Source organism: Anas acuta, chromosome 4 (assembly GCF_963932015.1).
Source record: "Anas acuta chromosome 4, bAnaAcu1.1, whole genome shotgun sequence".
Lineage (NCBI taxonomy): Eukaryota > Metazoa > Chordata > Aves > Anseriformes > Anatidae > Anas > Anas acuta.
This window is the reverse complement of record NC_088982.1, coordinates 69992500-70016328: the sequence shown is the minus strand read 5'-3', so window position 1 is coordinate 70016328 and position 23829 is coordinate 69992500. Positions and strand designations below refer to the sequence as shown.

The window sequence follows — 23829 nt, the reverse complement described above, 5'->3', positions numbered from 1 at the left end:
AGAGGATTGACGCACAGTGAATGAATCCTGCCGTGGGTTGGTGATTCCCTCTCCTTCCTCATCCAGGTCTCAAAACTTGCTGTTTCCCATTGCTGTTCTCCCACACATCGCACACGTTCCTTTGTGACTGCTTTCGAGGGCCTGGCAGTTCTGGTCTCAGCAAGGAGCAGCAAGCAGTTCTTGTGTGCTGGAGGAGGCAGCTGGGTCCAGGATCCATCAGGGCGGTGGTAATACAGGAGTACCTGGTGCTGGTAGAAAGGGATGAGCTTGAAAATAGGACGAGAGTTTCAAGGAGGACTGGGAGAGGGTTCTATGGGACTGGGACAGCTGCTGCTTCGTGTGTACCTCAGCTCTTGTGCAACACTACGTCAAGCTGAGAGCGGCTGTGTTCTGGCCCTGGCTGCTGTAGGACAGGGGAGAGCTCCCCTAGGATGGGGTTTCTGGCAGGACAAGGCCAAGGTAGCAAGGAGTTGCCCCCTTCTTCCTCAGCTCTATCTGGAGAACTCAGCAGAGTTCTGTGGCAGACCTCAAACCAGGATTTATGGGGCAGCAGGTATCTCCTGTTACTCTGTCCTAAGTTTTTACTGATTTGGCTGAGAGAATGCTGTGATCTGGTCCTTCTCACATCTGCATTTGGGTAATTGTATAAAAACAAATATTTACCAAAAAAATAACAAGTTAGCTCTCAGTGTTCAAAGAGGTAGATGGCTGGGTTTGCTGTGGAGATCGGAGGTCTCTCAGATTTGGCATGGCATTTTAACCTCTAACTGATACAGAAAAGTAATAGACTTGAACAGCCTGGAAAAAGCGGTGCTGAGAGGGATGGTACAAAGTGAAAGAGGCCTCACCACACTTTCCTTCAAATAGGCTGCTATGTGACAGCACTAGCACCCTCATGAGTTCCCAACACACAAGTTGTGTGCAGCTGTGGATGATGGTAATGAGTGGCAGTGCTCATTTTGAATCTCTTGCCAAAATGTTTCACCAGGGAGAACAAAAAGCGAGCTTTGGTGGTGTTCTTTTGGTTTGTTTTTTTGATTTGTTTTCATTTTACTTAATAGATTCCTCCTGCAGAGTCAGTGCAATATAGTTCACATTTGACTTTCCCATATGACTTGTTACACTTTTCTTTCCCCTTGACTGTCCAAAAGCCAGGAATAAACCTCCTTTGTTGGTCAAAACCCCTGCGCTTGCCTTTAGGTTTGTATCAGCTTGGCTTTGGTACTGCCTGTTAGAGATATTGGCAAATCTTTGCTACGTTTTGGGTGAGTAACTGGCTCTAAGTAGGTCATTTTCTGCTCCTTTCAGAAACACAGAGTCAGTACAGCATTCCTCAGAATCTAAGTTTTATTTATTTCTTTTTTTAAATAAGGATTTTATGCTGTGGTTGGAATCGAGGTGGACAAGGGCTATCTGCAGAGCTCTACGCTGCAATTCAATTTTACAAGATACTGTACAGAATATCTTTGTGTCCAGAGATTTTCAGCAGTGCGGGGAAGGTGCAGTCCTCAGTTCCCGTTTGTTCGCTCACGGGAGGAAGGTGCTCTCAAACCGCACAGACTGATGCGTGCTTGCAGTGCTGCACTTGGTGCTTGCTGTGTCCATTGACTTCTGTGCCCCTGCTGCCTGCTTTAGGTGGCTGACAGAGGCACTCAGTTACTGAAATAGGGGTGGTTTAGAAGGAGCTAACTGTAATTGGAAATTGTAATGTCTGTAGACTTAATTGATACTGTGAGGGAATAAGCTGTTTAGTTCATCAGTGACTATCGCATAATAATGCTACATGAGTAAAGTTCACAAGGGGAAGCTGTATATGGTTCATTTTTTGGATCTAGTTTTATACAAATTAGAATCCTCTTTCAGGGAGGCATCATTATGCCACATTTGGAGTCTGTTCAGTAAACAGAAGTGTAAACAATTAAAGTCCTTTAAATGTGAACACGACCCTAAATGTGCAAGCAAACCTCTGACAAACAGTTGTTCATGATGGCCTCTAATACTTGCTTACTATCATAAGAGCATGTCATAAATTGGATTTATTGTGTTCCCTTAACCTCTGTGCACTCTCAATTTATTCGTCAAGATCACTCCCCCCACTGCTCTGAGACCTTGAATAGCTGTACCAATGGAAGTGTTTTTGTCTTCTAATCCAAACTCAATTTTCCTTTCCTCACCACCATGCGTGGCTGTTACAAGACCCGTTTCCCGCGACCTTTATTAAATCGTGAATCCAACTGCAGCTCTTAACATAATCCTGCAGATCTAATATGAAGAACATTAATGCTATATAATGCTCCTCTCCTTGTCTTCTGGACAGGAACAAAACACTTGTCTTCTCGTGAGAAGAAACATAACATTAGGGCTGAGGCTGACAATTTCAGCTCATTTTAAATAGCTGTTAATTTAAAGAGATAACGATTTCACTTTATATCTGAGTTTGCATGGGTAAAGCCACAAGGCCACCTTCCTTTGAACAAAACGCCATGAAATCATTCTTGAATAATGCATAAATTCAAGCCAGTAAAATCTTTGTGCCGTGCCAAGCATTCTCTTACTTGGAGGAAATAAAATCAGGGGGCAAGCTGCAGTAACCTATAGCCAACGGAGCCTGGCTGCCATGCAGACACAATCACAGGGTCACGTGGAGGAGTACTGAGCACTGCGTGCACGTGCAGCACCAGAAGGTTGAGGAGAGCCTCTGCAGCAGAACAGTCTGACGGCACAGCGTGGTCCTGGCGGCATGCGGCGGGCACTTACAGCAGGCAGCATATGGGAAAAGACAGAAATGGGCCATCTGGACACAGGAAATCACACAAGCTGGGGATGCAACGATAGTGTAATTATAATCACTGTTTTCTCTCTCTTTTACAGCCAAACCGCACATTCTAGAGAACTTGGATGAAGTCTAAAATTAATTGTGAAACACTCAGGGTGTAATATGGCCACAAAACGGTGAAGTTCTTGCATTTTGCTTTTTAAATACAGAATGCAAGAGATGAAATTCAGTGCCAGATGCATTTCACATTTACTTTGTCTAATAGTCATCCCAGGTCAGACACCCTTCTCTAAATTTATCCATTTACATGTTTCATTGGAGTTCATTACAACAAGTCTTCAAAATCATAGTCAAAAGAAAGGTAGGTACCAGCGTTCGAGTTGCGTGCAGAAGGCATGTTGCAGCATGCCATGTCTGCCTTTTCTGGCTTTTGCTTTTTCCTGACTGTGAAGAGTTGGTCTGCTGCCTGAGTCCTGGTCTTTCTTAGAACTGGGCAAATTTATCCCTTTGTGTAGAGCTTCCAGATGAGGGCAGAAAAGTCACCCAGTGCCAAGATGCGGCCAAATATATTCTAGCAGGTAATTGGTTCAACTCTGTCAACCGAGATAAAGGGTTCTGCTGACACTTTAGTTCTTAGCTAACCCCACGGACCTCATGAAGATAATTTGAACAGATAAGTAAACCGTGGTGGGTTTTTTTGGAGGGGGAGAAGGAGGGGTGTCTGCTTAAATGGACAGACTTGCACTTTGAGCGCAAGCTAACTGTTAAAGGAGTCAGCAGTGACTTTTTTTGCTTACTTTGGCATCTGTCTTCCCAAGGACATCATTTTAACTTCAGAGGGAAAATTCCTGCATGTGGTTTGCAGATGAAGAATCCAAGCTGCAAGCAGCACAGGATCAGATAAGCCAGTCCTATCCAGTGCTGTGAACTTAGCGGTCCAAGCAAATTTCATTTATTTGGCGAGAGCTGTTGGTACAGACAACAACCTTCCAAGGACTCCTGAAAGCAAAGAGGATGAGTGACTCTGGTAGCTGCTGGTGATAGACTCTCCTGATTCCCCTTCATCCTGGGAAGTGTTTTGCTGCCCTTCTCAGCACTGATGCGAACATTAATGCATTGCACAGCAATTTTCACAAGGCAGGTAGGCGAAAACTGAACTCTTATTTTGATAACCAAAGCAGCAGCAGAAATCTTGGTTTGGATTTTCTACAGCAAAAATACCATAGCCAGTGTTGTTAAGTTTTTGTTTATTTCAGTTTTATAGCTGTACTTTTGCAGGTGGTACTTGCAGAAGATGAAATTATATTTTCTGGTAGGGGTATTAAACCTACAAGTACGTACAATCCATGTATGTTAGGACTCCTCACTGCACCTAACATAGGCCTGCTTCAACACTGCATGAGGGAGGATGGGTGCCTCCTTCACTTTCCTTTTAACTGAGGCCATGAGAGATAGTATTCCCTTCAGACTTTGAAATACAAGGAAATGGTCGTCTATCTTCCGTATGACCTTAATTTTAGTATCATGTAGAAATTATTAAAATGTCCTTTCTAAAAAGGAGCTGTGAGTGCTGCTAGGGCACTTCCAAATATGCTCGGTTCCCTTACATACATAAGCAGAAACAAGTGAAAAACGACTTGTTTTGTAGCCATAGTTGTAGATAGTTTAGCAGCAGTCACCTCTAATAGTGAGCAGGAAGAAAAAAACATCACATAATCAAACTGTCCTAGAGCTAGAGTCGAGAGGCCAAGCTTTACACTGTCGTTCTTCTTTTGGAATAGCACTGTGGGAGAAACAAAACCACTTTTGCTGTACTACGTACACTGACAGCATCCATCTGAGTGGAGCAATGGAAGTGAGAACAGGATGATGTACAGAGCTTACTTCTCAAACTTAGGGAGAAATCAAATTACCTGAATGCAGAAATATCCTGATAAAAGCTAGAAGTGCACACGGTTGTATATAATAACTGACTGCTGCACTAGGCTGTGCATTGAAAAGCATTGTCTAAACATGTTTTTGTATTTCATCTAGCAATTTTTCCACTAAACCCGAGTAACGGTCTCAGTGTTTATTATACATTATCTAGAATGGCAAACACTACAATACAAGACACTATCATGATGGATCGTCCTCTGTTATAAGTGTTATATCCTAATGGAGTAGTGGTTACAGGTTGCTTTCATCTATTAAGATAAGATTCCCGTGAAGCATTTCAACAAAGCTAGATTGTCCCACGGTTCTGTTCCACACTGTGCAAAAGCAGTCAGGTAACCCACAGTCACATCCTAATCTGCCACGTTCTGCTGCAAGGCAAGAGCTTTAGGTACCGAGACCTACAAGGGTTACAAATGCAGGGATTACTTTAGTTCTGCTGCTGCTGTGGCAGCCCTGGTGTGAGAACAGCTTCCTGACTTGTACTTGTTCCAGCACTGGTGATAAGCTTTGGCAGTAGCATGGTGCTCTGGGGCTTCCCACCTACCTACCAACAAGCCAAACAAAATGCTTGTTAAGGAACAGTCAAAACTTCCCTTGCATTTGTGCCACAATTTTACACAACTGTCTAACTTGTACTTCTAAACAGACCAATAGCTTTTCATTGAATAAAGCACTTCAGAAGAATTCATATGGAGCCTAGCAGTTAAATAAGTAGCACGTAGTTAGTTACCTGCATCTGAAATTAAGCTCTACCACAGCAAAGTTCTGACTTGCCCTAATAACCATTCTGAATCAGTAACAAGCCAAGAATACAGTTCACCTCCCCTTTGGTGGTTCTGTCATTTAACCAGCTCCACCCAGAAAAGTCCCCACTACAAGTAGGAGCATCTGCAGCGCGTATGAACTTTGCAAGGAGCAAATCTGTTTCCTCACAAGAGCATGAATGACAAACGGGAGCTCAGCATAAAGGGGCAATGTTACTGGCTGACCTGTTCCCTTGGAAATAGTGACATTTTTGCAGCTAAGTGTTCATACAAACAAGGCTTAGGTGTAGGAAGTCATTTTATTGGTGAAATAAACGACTTATTTACAGAGACAGTTACTTTACAGCTTTACAAAGCAGACAGTTCTTCTCAGAATAAAATATCAAACAGTGACAGATTTAGCACTGTCTAAACGCAGTTTATCCCAAAAAGAAATCTACAGCCATCATTAGACTAAATCATACCAATCACATAATAAAATGCTGCCCCTTGCAACTACAACAGTATAAAAGACTTCTCAGTCATGATCTACTGGATTAAGCATTCGCTATACTTCTTTCTTCTTGAGTATTAGTGGACCTACGTTATCTCCTGTTAGTTCATTGTGCTTGTTATGCGAGCCATCACAGACAGGGAACTGGAAGAAAACAAACGAGAAATTAGTACACCTCTGTACAGCAATTACTGCTAGTTTCTCCATTCCTCCTCCTATGCCCCACTTCAACATCAAACTCCCTGTTACCCTATCCGGCCCATTACTAAAAAAACACACACACACACACACACACACATTGTTAACAGGTAGCTAAGTTTGTGAGGTCCTAAAATAGCTGTTCATAGGCACAAAGTTAGAGATGAAGCCTTCAACATGAAGGAACAGGGACCAAAGCAGCCACTAGTGGCTTAAGGTTTATTGCGGAGCCAGTAAAAGTGCTCTCAACAGCTCATTTTCAGCCAGTATATTTTTCTGAAGTGATTCTTCTGAACGAGAAGTACTTGAGAGAGTTTTCTAGGTCCCAGGCATAGTTTTTTGCTAAAACAGGAAAGCATTCAGTCTAGAGAGGCCAACAGTGACGTCAGGACAGTCGCAAGAAGGAGATGAGAATCACCCATCTACTTCTGTTTGATGCAGGGGACACGGACCATCCAAAGCAGTCACCTAGTGGTTGCTCTGGACCAGGTGGGGATATGCTTTCCCTCAACAGAGGCCCCACTCTACTTTCATTCTAATATGAACAAATTTCGAAGTATTGTTTTTCCATCAGAGAACAGAATCGTAGTTTTTTTCCAACCTTAATGATTCTAACTGATCTTCTAATTAGTTGGAATATATTTGCAAACCTTAAGGTTTGCTTTGTTTTAATCTAAATCACAGATGGTCACTATTTCTAGGAAAAACCCTAGTGTGTGGTGTTTTTTTTATTACAGATTTCAACAGTTGCTCTCTGCATGTAGCTAGGTTTACAGTAGAGAAAAGTAAGAACGGTGCCATTCTCTGAAACCAGGGTGCTATTCCACCTCCCAAGAAAAGCAAGAGGTCACCTTGTTGCAACTCACTACCACAGAACTGATAAAAATATGCAAGTTTCAACCTCAAATACTACAGTAGCACAAAGTACCTTACCGTCTTTGAACGCCAACACCTGCAGTAAGCTTTAGTGAGACACAGATCTTCAATATTTATTTCGTTCACTACTTTTGGGTTTTCCTTCTGGATCTTGAGGTTAATCAAGCTATCCTTTTGCTGTTTCTTCTTGTGAAGGAACGGACGAACAGCGAGGTAACCCAGCAAGGCCAGCACGCCCAGGAAAGGCAATAACCGCAGCCATTCTGAAACTGAAGACAGGTGGAACTCAGACTGGCTCTTGACACCACTTCAGTCTGGTGCAGCGTCAGCTATTCTCACATGATTTAGGCTTAGGGTAGGGAACAGGACTGCACAGTCAGCAAGGCTCTGAGGGCAGGTGAGACTTTGTGGGTAAGTCATAAGACGAAAGAAGTCCCAGATTAAAATCTGGGTTTTACTGTAGCTAAGGCACAAACTGGACTCCTGGAATTTCATCTGAAGTTTACTTTTTAACACACTAGAAAATGACTCGATGGAAAAAAAATAAGACAAGTAAAAGGTGTACTGAAATGAGGAACTAAATTTACAGAGGTTCTGCTCACCAAACATAAGACACCACCAAGTACTAGCAAACGGGGCATGATTACACGTGGGAAGTTAGTAAAAATTCACTATGGTTCAGTGTCGGTATCTTGCATTCTGTATATGAAGAACTACTCAATATGCTTTATAATTATTTTTTTAATTGCTCATTTCAGATTTTTATTCTTTTCCTCATTTGCTTTGTTCCAAGTTGTGTTTAGGAACTTTTGGCAGATCTAATGCCTATCCTCAAATAAGCATTAACAAAACCTTTCCCTTTTTTTATTTTTATTTTTCAGAGCTCTGTTTGCTCAGGGACCCACAACAATTTTCTACAATGCACATAGCCAGTGTCAGGACTCCTTCTCCAGGTACCTCTACATAAGTCAAGCCCCAGGAAACTGCTTTTTACCAACCTGAGACATTTATTTTAAGTACAGGTAAGACATATTAGTACAAAAAAGACTTACTGAACTTTGAGAGAAATTCAGCACCTGGCAAAAGATGTACTTTAAAGGCTGATACGCTTTTCCAACAAAACAAGCTGTGACAATACTCCGGTGTAATTTAACAATGTGTGTAGTAATAGAGAGAGGTGTTTTGGTTTTAATTTCTGGAGAATACATTAAATCTGAATAGTCATAAAGAAATAGAAGGATGTTCAAAACATTTTAAATTGAGAAACAAAGAACTTGAATGAGCTGGAGCACAATTACACAAGCACTTTGTAAGAGAAAACAATAATCAAATTCCTCTTTTAAATGATTTAGGATCAGAACATATCAAAATTTTGTTCTACAATTTGAAAGCACTGGAACAGGCTGAGGATGCTAGGTAGACTGTGAGCTCTCAGAAATCACATTATTTTGTGAGGCTTAATTTTATTTGTAACAATAAAGAGCTTGCTCATGCTAATACTTTTCCCGTTAGAATGCAGTATTTCTTAATAATTTGAAGGTTCTGGAAGTACACCACGTAACAAAACTACTTTGCAGGAATAGCTTTATGTTCTTCGGGCTTTCTATATCCTTTGGTGTTAAAACCATGCTTACTGCGTTTATCTGGAAATGCGCCACAACTGAATAAATAATAAAGATGCTGCAAGAACTTTCAGTGCTGTCTTTCCATGCCTGCATTTGCAGTGGTTCCTTTGCACAACAGTTTTTGACAGTATTTCGTAGGAGTCACCACAACAGACTGGTCTCTGTTCCCTCAACAAGCTGTGGGCCCTAATTAATAATTAACTGGAAACATTTAAGTATCTCAGTGCTACACAAAACATCGGGCTTCCTGGACAGCAGTAACTGTTTGTCTTTTCTATCATTACCATAAATAACAGTAAGACAAAATATTTAAGCAGTTTTACTCTCCCTCAATAACGCAGTGAACACGCTCATTAAAAATGAAAGTTTCCTGAATATTCCAGTAGAGAGAAGCATTAAGTTCTGGACAGACAGTGTGGTCCCCCCAAAGACTGACCATTTAGTTCTCACAGACACCTTTCCCTGTCACTGTCTGAAAAGACAGAGGACAGAATAACGACAGGAGCCACCAAGGCAAACCTGTCACAGAGTGTCCTGAGGAAAGAGGTCTGGACAGCCAGCTAACTAGGCAGCCCCTCCTGGCCATACATGGCCAAACCCCACTTTAGAAGCTGCTGGCATAGTGTCATTTACTCTTTGAGTCACCACTATTAGGAAGAACTTAACATCTCAAACTTTCACAAGATGGTGGTAACTCTGGTGGGACTATGAAGCTAAGAGGTAAATGATACCAATCACAAACACAAACTAAGCCATGTTCCAGCCGTATCATTCATACAGCAAAAATGGTATCACAAGTAGCATCAGTTGAGATGCACTGTTCCAGAACAGCCCATCAACAGCCATCTGAACGTGCTTTCTGATTTTATATGAAGGGCTGACTTAAAACATGCTTTGGAAGAGAGGGAAAAAGCTTTGGTCACTGAAAAAAAATTAATCAAATTCAACATTTAACTTGACTGTTGGCAAAGAGCTGCCTATCTACAAAGCTACACTGAACTCCAAGACAGAATAGGCATCCCAACAGCTGCACCATAAAGAGAAGCAGGATGCCTATTGAATGGTAGGAATCCCACTGGACTAAAACTGACACACAAAAAAGAGCAGTCTGGCCAGAATTAAATGTTAGTAAGAGACCAGCAACTGAACAGCAAGTGGCATCTCAGTACAGCTTGAAACTCCCTGACAGGACTCTGAAGTCAGAACACTCGCTGGGCCACCAGTCGTGTCTGTGGGAGGCTCCTAACCAGCTGGGTTCATCCGAGTGAAAGAGGAACATGACAGCTGTAACCTCTTAGAAAGGAAACTAGAAACAGACAGGAATAGGAAGTACAGGGATATTATTTATCATGGGTATTGTTTCCCATCTCTACGGTGCTAAGTGCTGATAAAGAGTTTTCTCCTCAGCTGCCAATGATTTATTGAGATAACACTACTCTGGGGGTCTCAGGAAGGCCCCAGGTTATACCAACTTGTGTGTTAATCATAAATTGACTTCATTGTCAACAAGACTGCCACAGGCTCATACTTTTAGACTGAAAAAAACAACGTGACCATGTTTCTAGGGCATGAGAAACAAGATACCGTCACAAAATAAAAAGTCCCAGACCTTTGGACTGGGAGGGGTAGGGGAGCAGGGGAGCATTCACCCAAATTAACGCAAAGGTATCTTCCTACAACCGCAAGCTGCTGGGTGGTTTTGAAGCCAGTCATACCTTTCTGAAGCAGATGTAAGGCAATTCACAAAATTCTGTTTATTTTCACAGCTGATACTCAACTACATTGATTCTGAAGATTCTTTATCAGCTCTGCTGCTTGGGAAGAGGCAGTCTTTGGAGCCAGAAATGGAGAGCAGAGGATCGAAGAGGTTAGTCTTCAAACTTGACTTGTATTAGGATAGAGACCAATCCCAAAGATAAGTCCTGGAAAGTATCAGGAACATCACTGAAACAGGAGTGCCCAGAGAACTGCAAGAAGCTGAGACCATGGACCACAGGCCATGGCATTAGGTTTTTGAGAAAAGGTTTTTCTTAACTTTTAGTCCAACAGTAACAAGTCCAAAAATAAGAAACACAAACATTGTGAGCAGAACAGGACCAACCAGCCACTGAGAGTCAAATCAAAGCCAGTGTTTACTACCTGTATGTCTTTCACCAGCCCTTCTTGATCTTTCACTTTGATTTCATGTTTTAGCTCATTTACGCGGAAATGACCCTGTGCAGACTCAAAAGCAGTTTCTGAAGATGATAACTCAACCGCAAGCCAAAGTTTTAACAAGTATTAGCTACCAGTCAAAATGAATATTGGAACTGTGGTTGTGTTCTCTCTGAACTGCCACAATTCTTCATGCAGGCTCAAAATATCAACCCAACTATTTTCTCTTCAGAACTAATAGCTGTTCTGGCCTGTTTTCTGTTCGTTTGCTTGATCATTTATTGATGCTGTCATTGCTAAACAAACTAAAATCAAAGGACTCTGCACACCACTTCAGTGTTAGCTTATTCAGCAGGTGGGGAGGTGGAGAGGTGACTGTCCTTATAACAGCACAGCGCACTAAATAATAAAGTAGAAAGCCAAAGCAAGGGTAGGTTAGCAAGCTAGTCTGCAAACGAGAAATTCATTGTTCATGACCAGAGAGTATGCAGAGCTTATCTGATGTCAGCCCTCCTTCTTTCCGCCAGCAACAGATGACCCACAAAACTGTCCTCTTTCTGCCTGGCAGCTTGTCACACTCAAGTCCCTCTTAACATGTATGCCAGGTGCATGACAGCCCACACAGGAACACACCATGTTTATGGAAAGGAGACTGGCACCTAGAGAGACCTTGAAATTCCCTTTTCTCACTCCTGATCACATGTTATTCTGAGGTTAATTGCTGTTCCAGTTTAATGAAACTTACCAGGACAGAAAGCAAAGCCAGCAGACGGCAACACTGATCGTTTTAGTGAACTTGAGAAGGGAAGGGTAAAGCAGCTATGACAAGGAACTGAAAGAGGCTTCTGAGCAGCAGCAGTGCGATAATTCAGCTATCCATTTTCAAACCCAAGGTCAAACACATTCGTTCCCTCCTCCCTCCTTGCTTTTACCTTCAGGAGTTCTGCACTGGACATTAAAAGTCTTCCTCTCTCAAAGCAAGCAGTTTTCCACTGTGGTCAGGCAAGATCATAACAAACAGCAGGTGTCTCAAGGTCTATGATCAGCACACCTTAACAATACCCTACAGGAAAGGTTCTTCCCTGTGCTTTTGGTCTGGTGTTTCTACAACTGATGCACCATAGGAACTGGAGCTGCATCTGCCTGGAAGCTACCAAAGGTTTATAGAAGCAATAAAAGCACTAACAAGCAAAGCACTGCACCATTCCCAATTTCAGTTCTGGCCCGACTTTGTGAACAAAGTCAACGCCAGCAAGTGCTTTGTAGGGCTGGTCCCTGAGTTCAGCAGATGCCAAAGGACAAATACTAACACATTTAAATGATTGAAGATCAATATTATTTCTGACCTTCCAAAACAAAGCAAAGGAAAATGCTTGATGTATTATTTGCCAAAGAATACGATGCCCTAAAACTTCTAGTAGTAGTAAACACAGAAGGAAATTTAAGTCTAACCTTCACTATTGTTTAAGAGTCATTCACTGATGTTAATTCAATTAAAGATACTTATAATTACCATTTTCCTTCCAGTTTTTAAGTTGCATTATACTCATTCAACAGTCCTGGAAATTTGATTTTAAAGCTAGAAACCATATCTGTTTTATGAAATGGTGAATTACTATTCAACAACGTAAATTACAGCCCCTTACAGTAGGGTTGGTGCTACCATTACCCTGTTATCAGGGGTACCTTTAAGTCACTGCTACAAAACAACTCCCAGAATCCCCTACCTTTACAGGGCTACAACTTCAGGATGGGGCACGCTCAGAACACAACAACACAGAAGAGGAGATGCTTGCGGAAGCACGCTTATTAGACAAAACTTCAGACTGACAGCGGCTCTGGGTGCAGGTAAGTACAGAAATCTTTCATGAGCAGTGAGGTTTCAGTGAATTTCAATAACTTTTAATAGCATTAAGATAGGATCATTTTTAATTTATGTGCCTAGGGTGTAACATCCCAGCATTTTCAGTTGAAAAGCTTCAGTATGTTGCATCTACCCTATGTCTTATTAAGCATCTTGTAAAATTTTGCTGGTTTTTCTCCTATTTTCATTCATTTTCACTTCAGATGAAGATATCTAAGCAGGACATCAGATATTATTCTAGCTGATTGCTGAAAAAATCAAGTGTGTCAAAACATTGTCTCTATAGCTATGTATTTTTAATTATCCCTGTTTCAACTTTTCAGTGTTTAACATGAAAGCAGTCAAAGAAATCACTAATAATTAGAGGTAATGCCTTTTATTCAGCTATGCCAGCTGAATTTTTAAAAGGTCTCAAAGCAATTTCCCACTCTGTTCCTTCTTTTACCTATGTTTCATGTTTTGGGGACTGACATTTCATACATTTGGTCTTCCCTTGAGGGTTTCAGTCGCTTACTTATTCCCCTCCCTCCAAATTCAAGCAAGTATTTGTTAAGGGGGTTAACAACATGACAGTAAAACACTTCTATTAAAAAAAAAAAAAAAAAGAGTTCTGACTAGAGGTTTTCAGAATAAGTTCAATTACTTCACCGTGCAGTATGAACACATACAGAGGCTGCACAATAATCCTGTAACAGAAATGTATGTCTGGAAACGTGAAGCAAGATAGTAAGCTCAGGTATTATTCAGCTTAAGAAACTTTAAGCACCACTCATGGTTAAAAAGACAATGACTTAATTAGGAAACTTTCAAAAGCTGGGGTAGGAGAAGCTGCTTTGTTCTGAATCTCATTATATCCCCTCCTCCAACTTTATAGCAGCTAAGCTTCTCTTTTGGTCAATATAATTAACAGCACTTTCAGATGAAAGAGTAGTTATGGGGATGACAGGTTTCCTTGTCCTGAGAAAGATAATGGGGCTTCTAAGTTTACAAGGAGCATGCACACTGTAAAAAGTACTCAGAACTAGTTTTAAATGAACCCATTTCCCAGCACTGCTGAAGTCATACAGCTTGGTGCTGCAAGAAGAACACATGGGCTTGATCCTACACTTTGAAGATGTTTTCTGCTTCCAGCCAGCTCCTGTTAGAATATTCCTCTTGTTTATTATCGGCAAACTAATCTTGTTATTCCAGCTATTTGAGGCTCTGCCTGCAGTACCGTGCCAGAGCCTGAGCTCGCACAGTTCCAGTTTGCAAAGCACTGAGATGTCCTGAGCACATAAGGATTTAATGTGCAGTTTTCTTTCTTGTTCGCTCTGGGATAAGGCTATGACTAACAGATGTCATTTTTTCCTGGGCGAGGGAGGGAAAATATCCAAGGCTTATATATAAAAAAAAAAAAATATAGAAAGACATTTTTTAAAAAAGCTTCATTTCACTTCCAAGCCGGACTCCCACACGGAGCCCTCTCCAGCTGCGCCCGTTAGCTCTGCACAGCGGCTACCTTGGGGCTCGGGCCTGCAGCCAAACCCCACGTCCTGCCCTGACGGGACCCCCGCTCGCCCAGCCGGACAGGTGAGGCCGAGCAGCCCCCTTTCCCTTTCCCCTACCCCCCTCACCTCACCTCACGGGGCTTCACCGGGCGCTTTAACGGCGACCGAGCACCGGCTGCCAGCCCTCTCCTCCCCCCCGGGGGACAGCCGAGGAGTTACGGGAAGGCCCCGGGGCCGCCTACCTGTGAGGCGGAGGAAGCCGCCGACGCTCTCGGGCAGCGGCAGCCGCTTGAGGTAGGCGGGCAGCTGCACCTTGACGATGCGGGCCAGGCTCTCCAGCACCATGGCGCCCGTTAGAGGGGGGGGGGGAGGAAGGCAACGGCCGCCAACCGTCGCCGCCGCCGCCGCGCATGCGCCGCCGGGCGGGGCCCCCTCAGGCTTGTGCCGCGCGGGGGCGCTGCAGCCGCCGGGGGGCGCGCGGGCGGCGCCGGCCGTTAGGGAGGGGGGCGAGGCGCTGAGGGGATGGGGGGGCGTCGGTGCGTCTCCGAGCGCCGCCTCCGATGTTCGCTAATTTTAGGGCACAGGGAGCGGTGTGTTGGGGGTAAAAATTTGGCAGTGGGAAGGTGGAGCCCAGCTCGCAGTGATCCGGGGCAATGTTGATCAAAATGAGTTGATTTAAAGTTAAAATGGCCGTGAGGAGCTGAGGCAGAATCTAAACGCTCGAAGCCAGGCGTAAGGCAAACAAACGCAGCTCGTCTGTGCTTCTGTCCTGAATGTTGCTTTCCTACCTGTGAGCCTACGTTAACTGTTGCTGATGAATCATCTTTAGCTAGTGAGAATATTCCTGTGATCTCCGAGTACCTCAGCTCCCCGCCTCACCCAAGTTTAGGCTGGTGATGACTGTGTCTGATGTCCTGAGAGGGTTCCTCCTTATGCAGGCAAATGCCTGCTCTTTGACGAGATAATGAAAGAGCAAAACGTTTGATTATTCTGCAAAGATTGCAGATCGGACCCGTCATGACGTAACCTTGTTTGTGAAACTCTGGAGGAAGAATACGCGAGGCTGAAGGTGCATCAAGTAAATCCTTCAGCTGTGAATCAAACAGCTTCACGCCCCCCTGGCCTTCCCTCCCTCCATCCTTTCCTCTGCTCTTTCAGCCTCCTCTGGATGCTCGCTATGGCCCGGGGAGCACAGCTGACATTTCACCGAGCCCTGCTTTGATCTGTGCCCCACTCAGCACTGCTCGACGCTCTGCACATGCTGCAGAGAGGAGCCGCTCGCACTGCGCCTCGCCTGTCTGCACGGGCATCACCTGACGTGAGGCGTGAGTAGTTTTGGTGTATGAAGGGGTGATGTCACTGCTTGTGGAAAAACTATAAAGAAAGTGAAGCCTGAATGAGATTCTGAGCTGGAGGGGAGGCAAAAGATGGGCTTTGGGCATCCGGTGTGAACTGGGGCTCAGGAGATCTGTGTTTGCTCTCCAGCTTGGCCGCAAACTTCCTGTTTGACTTAAGGGGGAAAATGTAAGCTGCAGGCTCGCTCAGTCCTGCAGAAAAGAAGAGGGTTTTACGCAGTTGTCCATCTTTAGGGACCTAGTTACAGCGGAAGGACTTACGATTGGTTAATATCAAGAGCATGTGTGACATCTTCTTTCTGTTACAGACATTTAACCCCCTGTGGGGACATATATATGGACACAACTCCATATCTCTTTGTGCCTCAAATCTCAGTGCTGCTGGGTATCTGGAAACTCTTGTAGCATTTTGGGAAGAATGGCAGGGTCACTTGTTGTTGCATATTTAGCTTTGGTTTATGAATGTTTAAAGTAGAGATCGCCTCTGCCTATGTGTTTCATGCTGAACACGGCCACTGAAAATCTGGTATTGGGCAGGGAATATAGGAGCTGCTGTAATAAAAGCAGCACAAAAAGCCCAAGCACAGCTACTGGAACAGAACCTAGGTCACCAATACTGAAATATAATTGTTGCTTTCAGCTGTAGGTATCCTCTATCACTAAGATCTTTCAGCAACTAAGTACATTACAGACAAGGTGCAGCTTGGAGGCCACATGAGGAGGTCTACATCATTAGTGCTAGCTCAGGTCTGTTACAAGGAGCTCCCCAAATACAACTCAAAAGAGAATCAGCAAGAGGACTTGCTCCTGTACATGCTTCGGTGAAAACAGTGGAAAAGTTCATGGCAGAGGTGCAGATCATGTTTGGTGGGGCTTGTTCTGTTAAGTGCAATGTTACTGAAACATAGCTGCATTGGTCCAGCTCCCAGTAGAAGTAAGAGTCACCTTCAGCATCCAAATGCTGGTCAGCCCTGCTCCATCTGAAGCAGGTGAAAAGAAGCTGCTGGTGTTCCTCCTCTCTAACCCTGCATAAATTGCTTAATGCCCCTGCGCCTTTAATTCAGCTGCAGAATGAGATAATGCTTGCTGGTCTGTCTAGAACACATTAAGATTTGCAAAGGAAAAGAACATTTATAGATGATATTGATGTATTTTATTTTACCAAGTACATACCTGTAAGGATAAAAGATGAAAGATTCCGAGGTAGCAGACACACAATCTTTCCATCTCCAAAACAAGCCTAAGTAGCGCAGTAATTTGCTCAGCTTTCTTTCATGTTTATGAGCTTTTCTATCAACAGGATGTCTTGTGTTGTTAAAACCATTTTCTTGGAATTGGCATTGCCATTATCCATACCGAGTGCCTCGAATAATCTCCGCGGCAGGCAAAACTACTGTTGTCAACTAAAAACTAGCCTGTCGCCAAAGGGCTGGCTTCTGGCATCAGCAAATGCATGGCTCTATCTAGGAGGAAGCTAGATCTCTCCCTTTGTATTTGAATCATTTCACAATGGGGGTTGATTAGCTGCCATTCCTGCTGTTTGTAAAGATCTCTTATTCTTCTGCTTCCCCAAAAGCAAGCAAAATCATGACACCCCAGAAGGGCTGCAGGAACTGTGATTCATTTCATGTGGTCTCCGTCAGTATGCAGCACTGTCAACACCCGAGTATTAAAAAAAACTAGTCTCAAAGAATAAGTAAACTGGCTTCAAACCCATAATCCGTAAGACCATATGTATATATAAGGTTACTTTCCTGCTTTATGAACGTTGTGAGCGAGTTGCAGTTGTGCTGCAGCCAAGTTAGGTTTTCATTTGTTATTTTTACATCCAGAGGCTTAATTGCTGTTAGAAGAAAGCTGAGACTGTCGTGCTTTCACTTGACTCTCTGAACTGGCACTGGAAGTGGCTTCTGCTGGAGCTTGTGGAAAATATCTGCTCCTCTGCAGTGTGCACCATGCTCGAGAGGAAAATGGGTAGAGAAAATAAATCACTTATAAACGAATCAGGAGGGTAATTTTGGGATAGCATAATTATCATATTATAAAATTATACTAAATTATTTTACAATCAATGGGGGATGAAAGGAGAAATCCAGACTGAAAGAAGTTAGCCTGCTATTACTTTTTAATCTAGCTAATGTCTAAGCATTTTACAATGTAACTATTATGTTTTGAAAGCAGGTGCTATTGTAATTGCCTAAGTAGCTGCAGTGTCCTACCGCAGCATGTATTATTGTTGCATTTTTAAATGTCCCTGTGGCTCAGAATGCTGTTTATTGTCATGGGTTGTAGAGCACTAATTTCCGACAAGAATGAAAACAGGAATGTAAAGAAGAATGGCAAGATTTCTAAGAATTGTATCAAACTCCAAAATGCTACTTTGTGCAAGAAAGACCAGAGCCTATGTGCAATTCTACCTAAGAAATAATCAGTCTTTGATCTCTCAGCCACAGGTTTAACATTTTAATTTCTTCTTCTGACTGCTGTTGCTGGGGAGTGTCTTGGGGAAGTGCTATGCATAAATTATGGTTGAGGATATGAAACGAAGCTGAAGAAAATCCCAACCCAAGAAGGAATAGGTGTCTTCAGTGTTGATTTCCTAGATATCCCCAGATAAAGAACAGTTTGTCTCTTTTTACATCGTTAGATTTTTACAAGCCAGGACTGTCTTTTTTGCAATGGTTAGCATTGGTCCACAACAGTGGCTTTCATAGTCAGTAGAATATTTGCAAAAATAACGCAGGATAAAACTATCCAAGTGCTATGTTACTGATCCCTGTTGCCTTTAAATAAAGCTGAGGAAGTAACTGAAGTTGTATGACGTGATACTATTGCAGGTAGCATCAGTGAAGTAGTGCTGATGATGCACATTACATATAACATTGCAACGAGTTTTAAACTTTAATCCAATCTTTCCATCCTCATTAGTAAGCTGATCCAATACGTAACACCTCATGAGGATCCAGACTGACCCCTGGTCACATAAAGAATTGCACAGGTTTGGAACTTTATTGGCTTCCAGAGAGTTGCTAATTCAAATTTTTACTTGTATCAGAACAAATATCTTTAGGACACCCTAATAACTTCAAAAACAAAGACCAGATAGGTTACTGATTTGTGGCAGGTTCTGCCTGGTTTGTTGCAACAAAACAGACTACAAAATCCCCAGACTGTCCCCTGGGAGGAAGCTGCAGTGATGAAAAACAGATACCTCCTCCCCTGTGCTGAAGGACCGACAGAGGACAAAGCCGACATCAGCGGCACACTACTACAGGGACAGCTGTGAGTAACACCACTACCAACAAATCCAACCAGCTCTCTCAGCATGGGAATTCCAGGGAAAAGAAGCACTGTGTGTCCGTGCGTTCTCAGCAGGGAACCGACTGCACACTATTCCCCTTTGAACTGCATTGATCTCTGATGTCGGGGAAGACTGTATCCTTGACCAGACAGCTAAGGCTGTCTTTGTCCCCTGAGTACTTTACTCCCTGGTGTAATAGCTGTCACTGGAAGATATTTCCTTCATTTTGGAAGGCAAAGGTGAGCATGCCACAAGACTGATTCCTGTGACGCAACGTGCATTTGTTGGCAGTGCCTAATTATAGCACAGAAAAACTACCGGCTTCCCCTCCCGAGGACAGAGTACACGATCTCCGCAGTACGCCTGCACTCTGCTCTCAACTTCTTCCTGTGTCACGCTGCCCACTGACACCGCAGTAAAACGGCACTCGATCATTCCTCAGGCTGCTGTGAAACAGCAGCGCTCCGGAGATTTCTCAGCCTGCCTCCCTCCTCAAGGCTAAGCTGTGCCAGATCTAGGTAGTTGGCTGTTTCCTCAAAGATTTCTAAGTCACTTTCTCACTCCGAGATACCATCAGAGTCTCGTATCAACTCTGCACATCACTCCAGTGCAGGGAGATGCAACATCTGCAAAGTAAAAGCATTTTGTAAAAATCTCTTTATTTTTCCCCTCTAATCAGCAGTGAAAGCAACCGACACGAAAAGTAGGCTATAATCACATCACATCAAAGTTCAAAAGGTTTCCTTACTTTACAGGAAAGGTGAGCCTAATGGCTGTGAAAGATACAAATTAAATGGAAAATGAAAAAGAAATACACAGTAATTAAGAGGCATTTGTCTTGATCAACACGCTAGGAGAGTGCTCCTGGAAAACAGAAAAAGATTTAGTGCCCCTTCTTTTTAGAGAAGAAAGTCTTTTATTGAAAATTATTCTTGTCATAAGTATCTATATTCAGTTTATTAAGATACTTGAGAATGTTTTAAGCTGCTTCCCCAGGAGGCATTGAATTATTTTTCTTCATTTTTTTCACACTTTTATGTGCGTTTGGTGCCTGAGCAAGATGTTATTTTGATAGCTTCAGGGACAGAAATGTTCTAATTTTTCAACAACCAGGTACAGTAGAAATGAATGCCACACACCATCCCTCAGAATGTCTGTCCAACAAGACTTGGTTTGTCAAATATCCTGAACTATCACAGTCTGAGCACAGGCTGAGCACATCATTTAGTCTTAGAGTACCTGAGCCCTCCATGCCTAATTGCGGCCGTGTTTGTTTTTCTGATACAGGAGCTATGCAGAGATGACAAAATCATTTAACAAAGGCCACCAAATATTCAGGAAGGACTAACAAATTCTCTTTTTCCCAGTTAAATTGAAATTTAAATTGCTATGACGGGAAAATTAGTATCTCTAGATGCCACTAATAAGTCTTTAAACCAGTATTTTTTTTCAGAGTTTTGAGGTATTTTTTTCCAGATAAAGTCCCATTATTAAAAAAAAAATAAAAAATGTTACTTTTTCTTGAATGGCTGCAAAGAATGCTTGACCTAGAAGAAAAAAAGTTTTCAGGAGTGCAGAAACAAGGTCACCCTTGCTTTCTATTTTGCAAAATTTTCAACGACGTGCCAACCACGTTTCATGACTATCATGTGTGTCACAACCCACCCGCCCGGAAATACTGCCCTGATCCATCCCCGTAACCATAATGATGAATCGTGTAACACCTGGCTAATTTCAGTATTGGTGATTTAGAGTCATCAGCAATATTTCCCAAATTACACTGACAGCAAACTAGAATAATATTCCTTCCTTCCAAGAGCTATATTTGGCTGTAATTACCTGGGCATTTGAACTCCAAGCAACCTCTTGGACATTTTAATTGGGACATACCAAAACCTGAAAAGATCAGCCAAATCTTTAAAGATGAGGTTGCTCAAGGGATGGAGTAAAACGAGTCGTAGTAACACGATACTTAGATAGTTACAGCCATTGTCCAAATACATTGCATAAACTTCTGGCAGTTCAAAGACAAACCAAACCAAACAAAGAAACATTAAAGTATTTCAGTGGACTTTCCTATTTACCTAAATCATTAGAGTGAAGTGTGTCAATATAGTATCAGACAATTAAAACACGGCAGTGTACAAAGCTATGTAATAATTCTGCCAGGGAAACAGCATTAGTTTGTATAAAACCTCCTGTCTCAACTAAGATGAAGGGCATTAAATACACAAGTATAAAGTACAGTATCAGTGTCCTGATTGGCACGGGCCAACTAATTGCCTGTAAGTAACCAAACAATGAACTCAGAATGTGGCAAGCCAGCTGAATTGAAGCCTACGCATCTGATCAAGCAATGCAGCACGCTGTGAAGCCTGACCAGCCTTACCCATAGCAGGGAGCCCATGAAATACGTTACCTACCCTGTATGAATAATGAACTGTCATCCTGATCGTCGGATCTGGACTTTTACCTTGTATTAGGCAAATTGTTCAAAGTGTTTGTTGAGCCCAAATGCTCCTCAAAGACTGCGGTTTGCTCGGTACGTTTGCATCCTGGAACAGGCATTGGAGGAACAACCAAATGAGGACGGTCTGAATCTGACTAGTAATCAGTTACCTCAAAGTAATAAAAAACCAGACATATCTTGAAAGTGCAACAGAGACTCCTTTGATGTCTCCTTTAGTAAACACAATAGGCCAAATTAGGTACTGCTGTCAGCTGCTGCAAGAGCCTCCGTCATTTTCAGTAAGAGTACTACAGCATTAGCACTCAGTCTGCTGGCAGCCGGAGGGGTCAAAAAGCAGGTACAACGAGGAAAAACAACCGACTCCGAAGTCAGGGGGTGAAGTAGCACCTTTCTGAACAGATCTCCAAGTGATGTAACCCAGCCTACCGGAGCTGATAACACTGCTTTGCTCCAGAGAGGTGTTTCACCTGCTCAGTTCAGCCTGCGTTAGCTGATCTCAGCAGCTGTGCCTACCCTCTCAGACCCTCACACCCCTACGTTAGGATGCTATTTTGCCATTTATATATATAAGTATAATTTGTGCTTGCTTATGAATGTAAACAATTCATCCAAAAGGAGAAAGCTAACGTAGTTAATAACTACATGGCAACACAACTTTTTTTTTTTGCAAATGGGCATCATAATTGCACCGTGCATATGCCCACCTGTGAGGTTTCATGCTTCAATATCCATAGGGCTGAATCAGCACAGAAAATAAACATTCCTTTGACACAAACTGCTGCTGACTTGAAAGGAGTACCTCTTTCATTGAGATCAAATGGTAGTTTTTCTGGAAAAAAAAATAAATCTGTGAATACTAATAAATATCCTGTAGCAGTTTTCAGACATTCAGTTGTTTAGGTCTGTGAAAATAACATAATGAACTTTATGTTGTCAAAACTTTCTGCTTGTAAAATAGTTCTTGCTTCTCCTAAGGATTTTAGGAGAAGATAAAAATCTTCAACTGAAAAAAAAAAATGTTGTCACTGCAAGACTAAAAAAGTCCTAAACAATGAAGTGCTAAGCAAAATCCTGAAGGCCAAAAGATTTTGTGGAGTCTGTTGATCTTGGTGTAAGTTGCTGAAGTATTTTAAATTCTTGTGAATCCCACACGGCGTTGTGTGAGCTCTGAACCCTCAGCATGCTATTATTCAATAAAGCGCTCAAGCTTTTCACCGAGACTTGCATGTGGACCTAAATGTTAGATCCGACAACTCCCTGCATATAGCAGCAAAACCTTAAAATAGCTTATTGTGCTTTGCCCCATGACCTAGCAGTGAGACAGAAAGCCCTGCTATACAAAGGGAACATGTGGGATAGCTGGGAAATTGTTTCAGTGAGGATGTCAGAGAAGCTGTTGAAGAAATAATGCAAGATGAAGAGTTGCCAGGCTGGATCTTTGATCTTGTATTCCTTAGAAAGGTAACTGCTGCCTAACACATTGACCTTGGGCTGGACTCCAGGTGTGAAAGGGTTTTACCACGTCTTCCCAACAGAAGATGAAGAAATGGCCCTGGAGGTAGCAGCCGGGAGCTGAGCATGTGCTGTGAAGGCTGGAGCTGTGACCTTGCCATCCTTCTTGAAGGGGAGAAGCCCCCAGCTATACGGGAAGGGCTGCTGGCCTTTGGTATTTAAAACACGGATCAGATGGAAACCAGTGACATCCCCAAACCTGTTTTTCTTCCACTGTCATGTAATGGCAGCACTCGGGTTGGCAAGCTCAGTCTTTTTTTTTCTTTTTTTTTCAATTTGTTGCATTAAAAATGTGATCGAACAATCTTATTTTATCAGCTTTCCCCTGTGATCTTATTCCTCACGGTCTCTGCCGAATCAAATGGGTCCCCAATAAGGTGAGATTTGCTCAGACTGAAGAGGGATTTGACTTGCAACCTCGATTTATGATAATTAAAGGAAAAACAAGTTGGACAGGATGCTGAAGAGAAAATTGAGGCCTGGTAATACGTGCAAACAGGGAGAAGCTGTTGTTGTTTTTCATCTTCTTAGTGCTTTGTTTTCCAGCAGCAGAAGCTGTTGTGTTTTGTCTCTTCCAAACAGAAACTAATAATGATCTACTGGATGCACTAATGAGAAGGGTGGCTTTCTTTTTTTAAAGTAATTTTTTATTTTCCTGAAAAGGAAGACATTTTCCTCTTTCCTCTCAGCTATATGAAGTGTTGCATATGGAATGCTGCTCGGAGCCTTGGGTGCTCGGTTGATCCACCTGTTTTGGAGACAGGTAGCATGGGAAAAGTGTAAAAATGGCTGGTCTAAAGCAAGCAGAAGTGAAAATTTAACACTGATGTGCAAGCCAGCTACACTTAACTAAGGCTGGGCTGCTTTTCCCTCGAGTCCTCTCCATTCTGAGAAAAGTGCTATAACAATATATCAAGGCGGTCTCCATTCGTGCTTGCACTGCTGGAACATCATGAAACGGCTGAGAGGGGCTGGCACAATCAGCCCTCAGAGGGTACTGACCATTTGGCTGC

At 42.7% G+C, this 23829-nt stretch overlaps 1 protein-coding gene and 1 long non-coding RNA gene across 9 annotated transcripts; one reads left to right on the top strand and one right to left on the bottom strand.

The window, feature by feature from the left end:
- The first annotated feature begins 583 nt into the window (after nt 1-583).
- On the top strand, nt 584-22233 carry LOC137856454 (uncharacterized). 8 transcript variants are annotated; one of them, XR_011096461.1, is made up of 6 exons: nt 584-3917; nt 7927-8067; nt 10437-10537; nt 12560-12672; nt 13012-15247; nt 15337-22233. It is a non-coding gene; the product is annotated as an uncharacterized lncRNA (long non-coding RNA). The 8 variants fall into 8 exon arrangements; XR_011096457.1 differs by having other exon boundaries at nt 12560-15247; nt 15337-15503; nt 17366-22233; XR_011096459.1 differs by having other exon boundaries at nt 12560-15247; nt 15337-17507; nt 18658-22233.
- CISD2 (CDGSH iron sulfur domain 2) lies at nt 5759-14558 on the bottom strand. The gene is made up of 3 exons (XM_068681856.1): nt 14421-14558; nt 7103-7314; nt 5759-6115 (listed from the first exon to the last, which is right to left on the bottom strand). The coding sequence occupies exons 1-3, from the start codon at nt 14521-14523 to the stop codon at nt 6026-6028; spliced, it is 405 nt and encodes a 134-aa protein (XP_068537957.1). The 5' UTR covers nt 14524-14558; the 3' UTR covers nt 5759-6025.
- Nucleotides 22234-23829: the final 1596 nt, after the last annotated feature.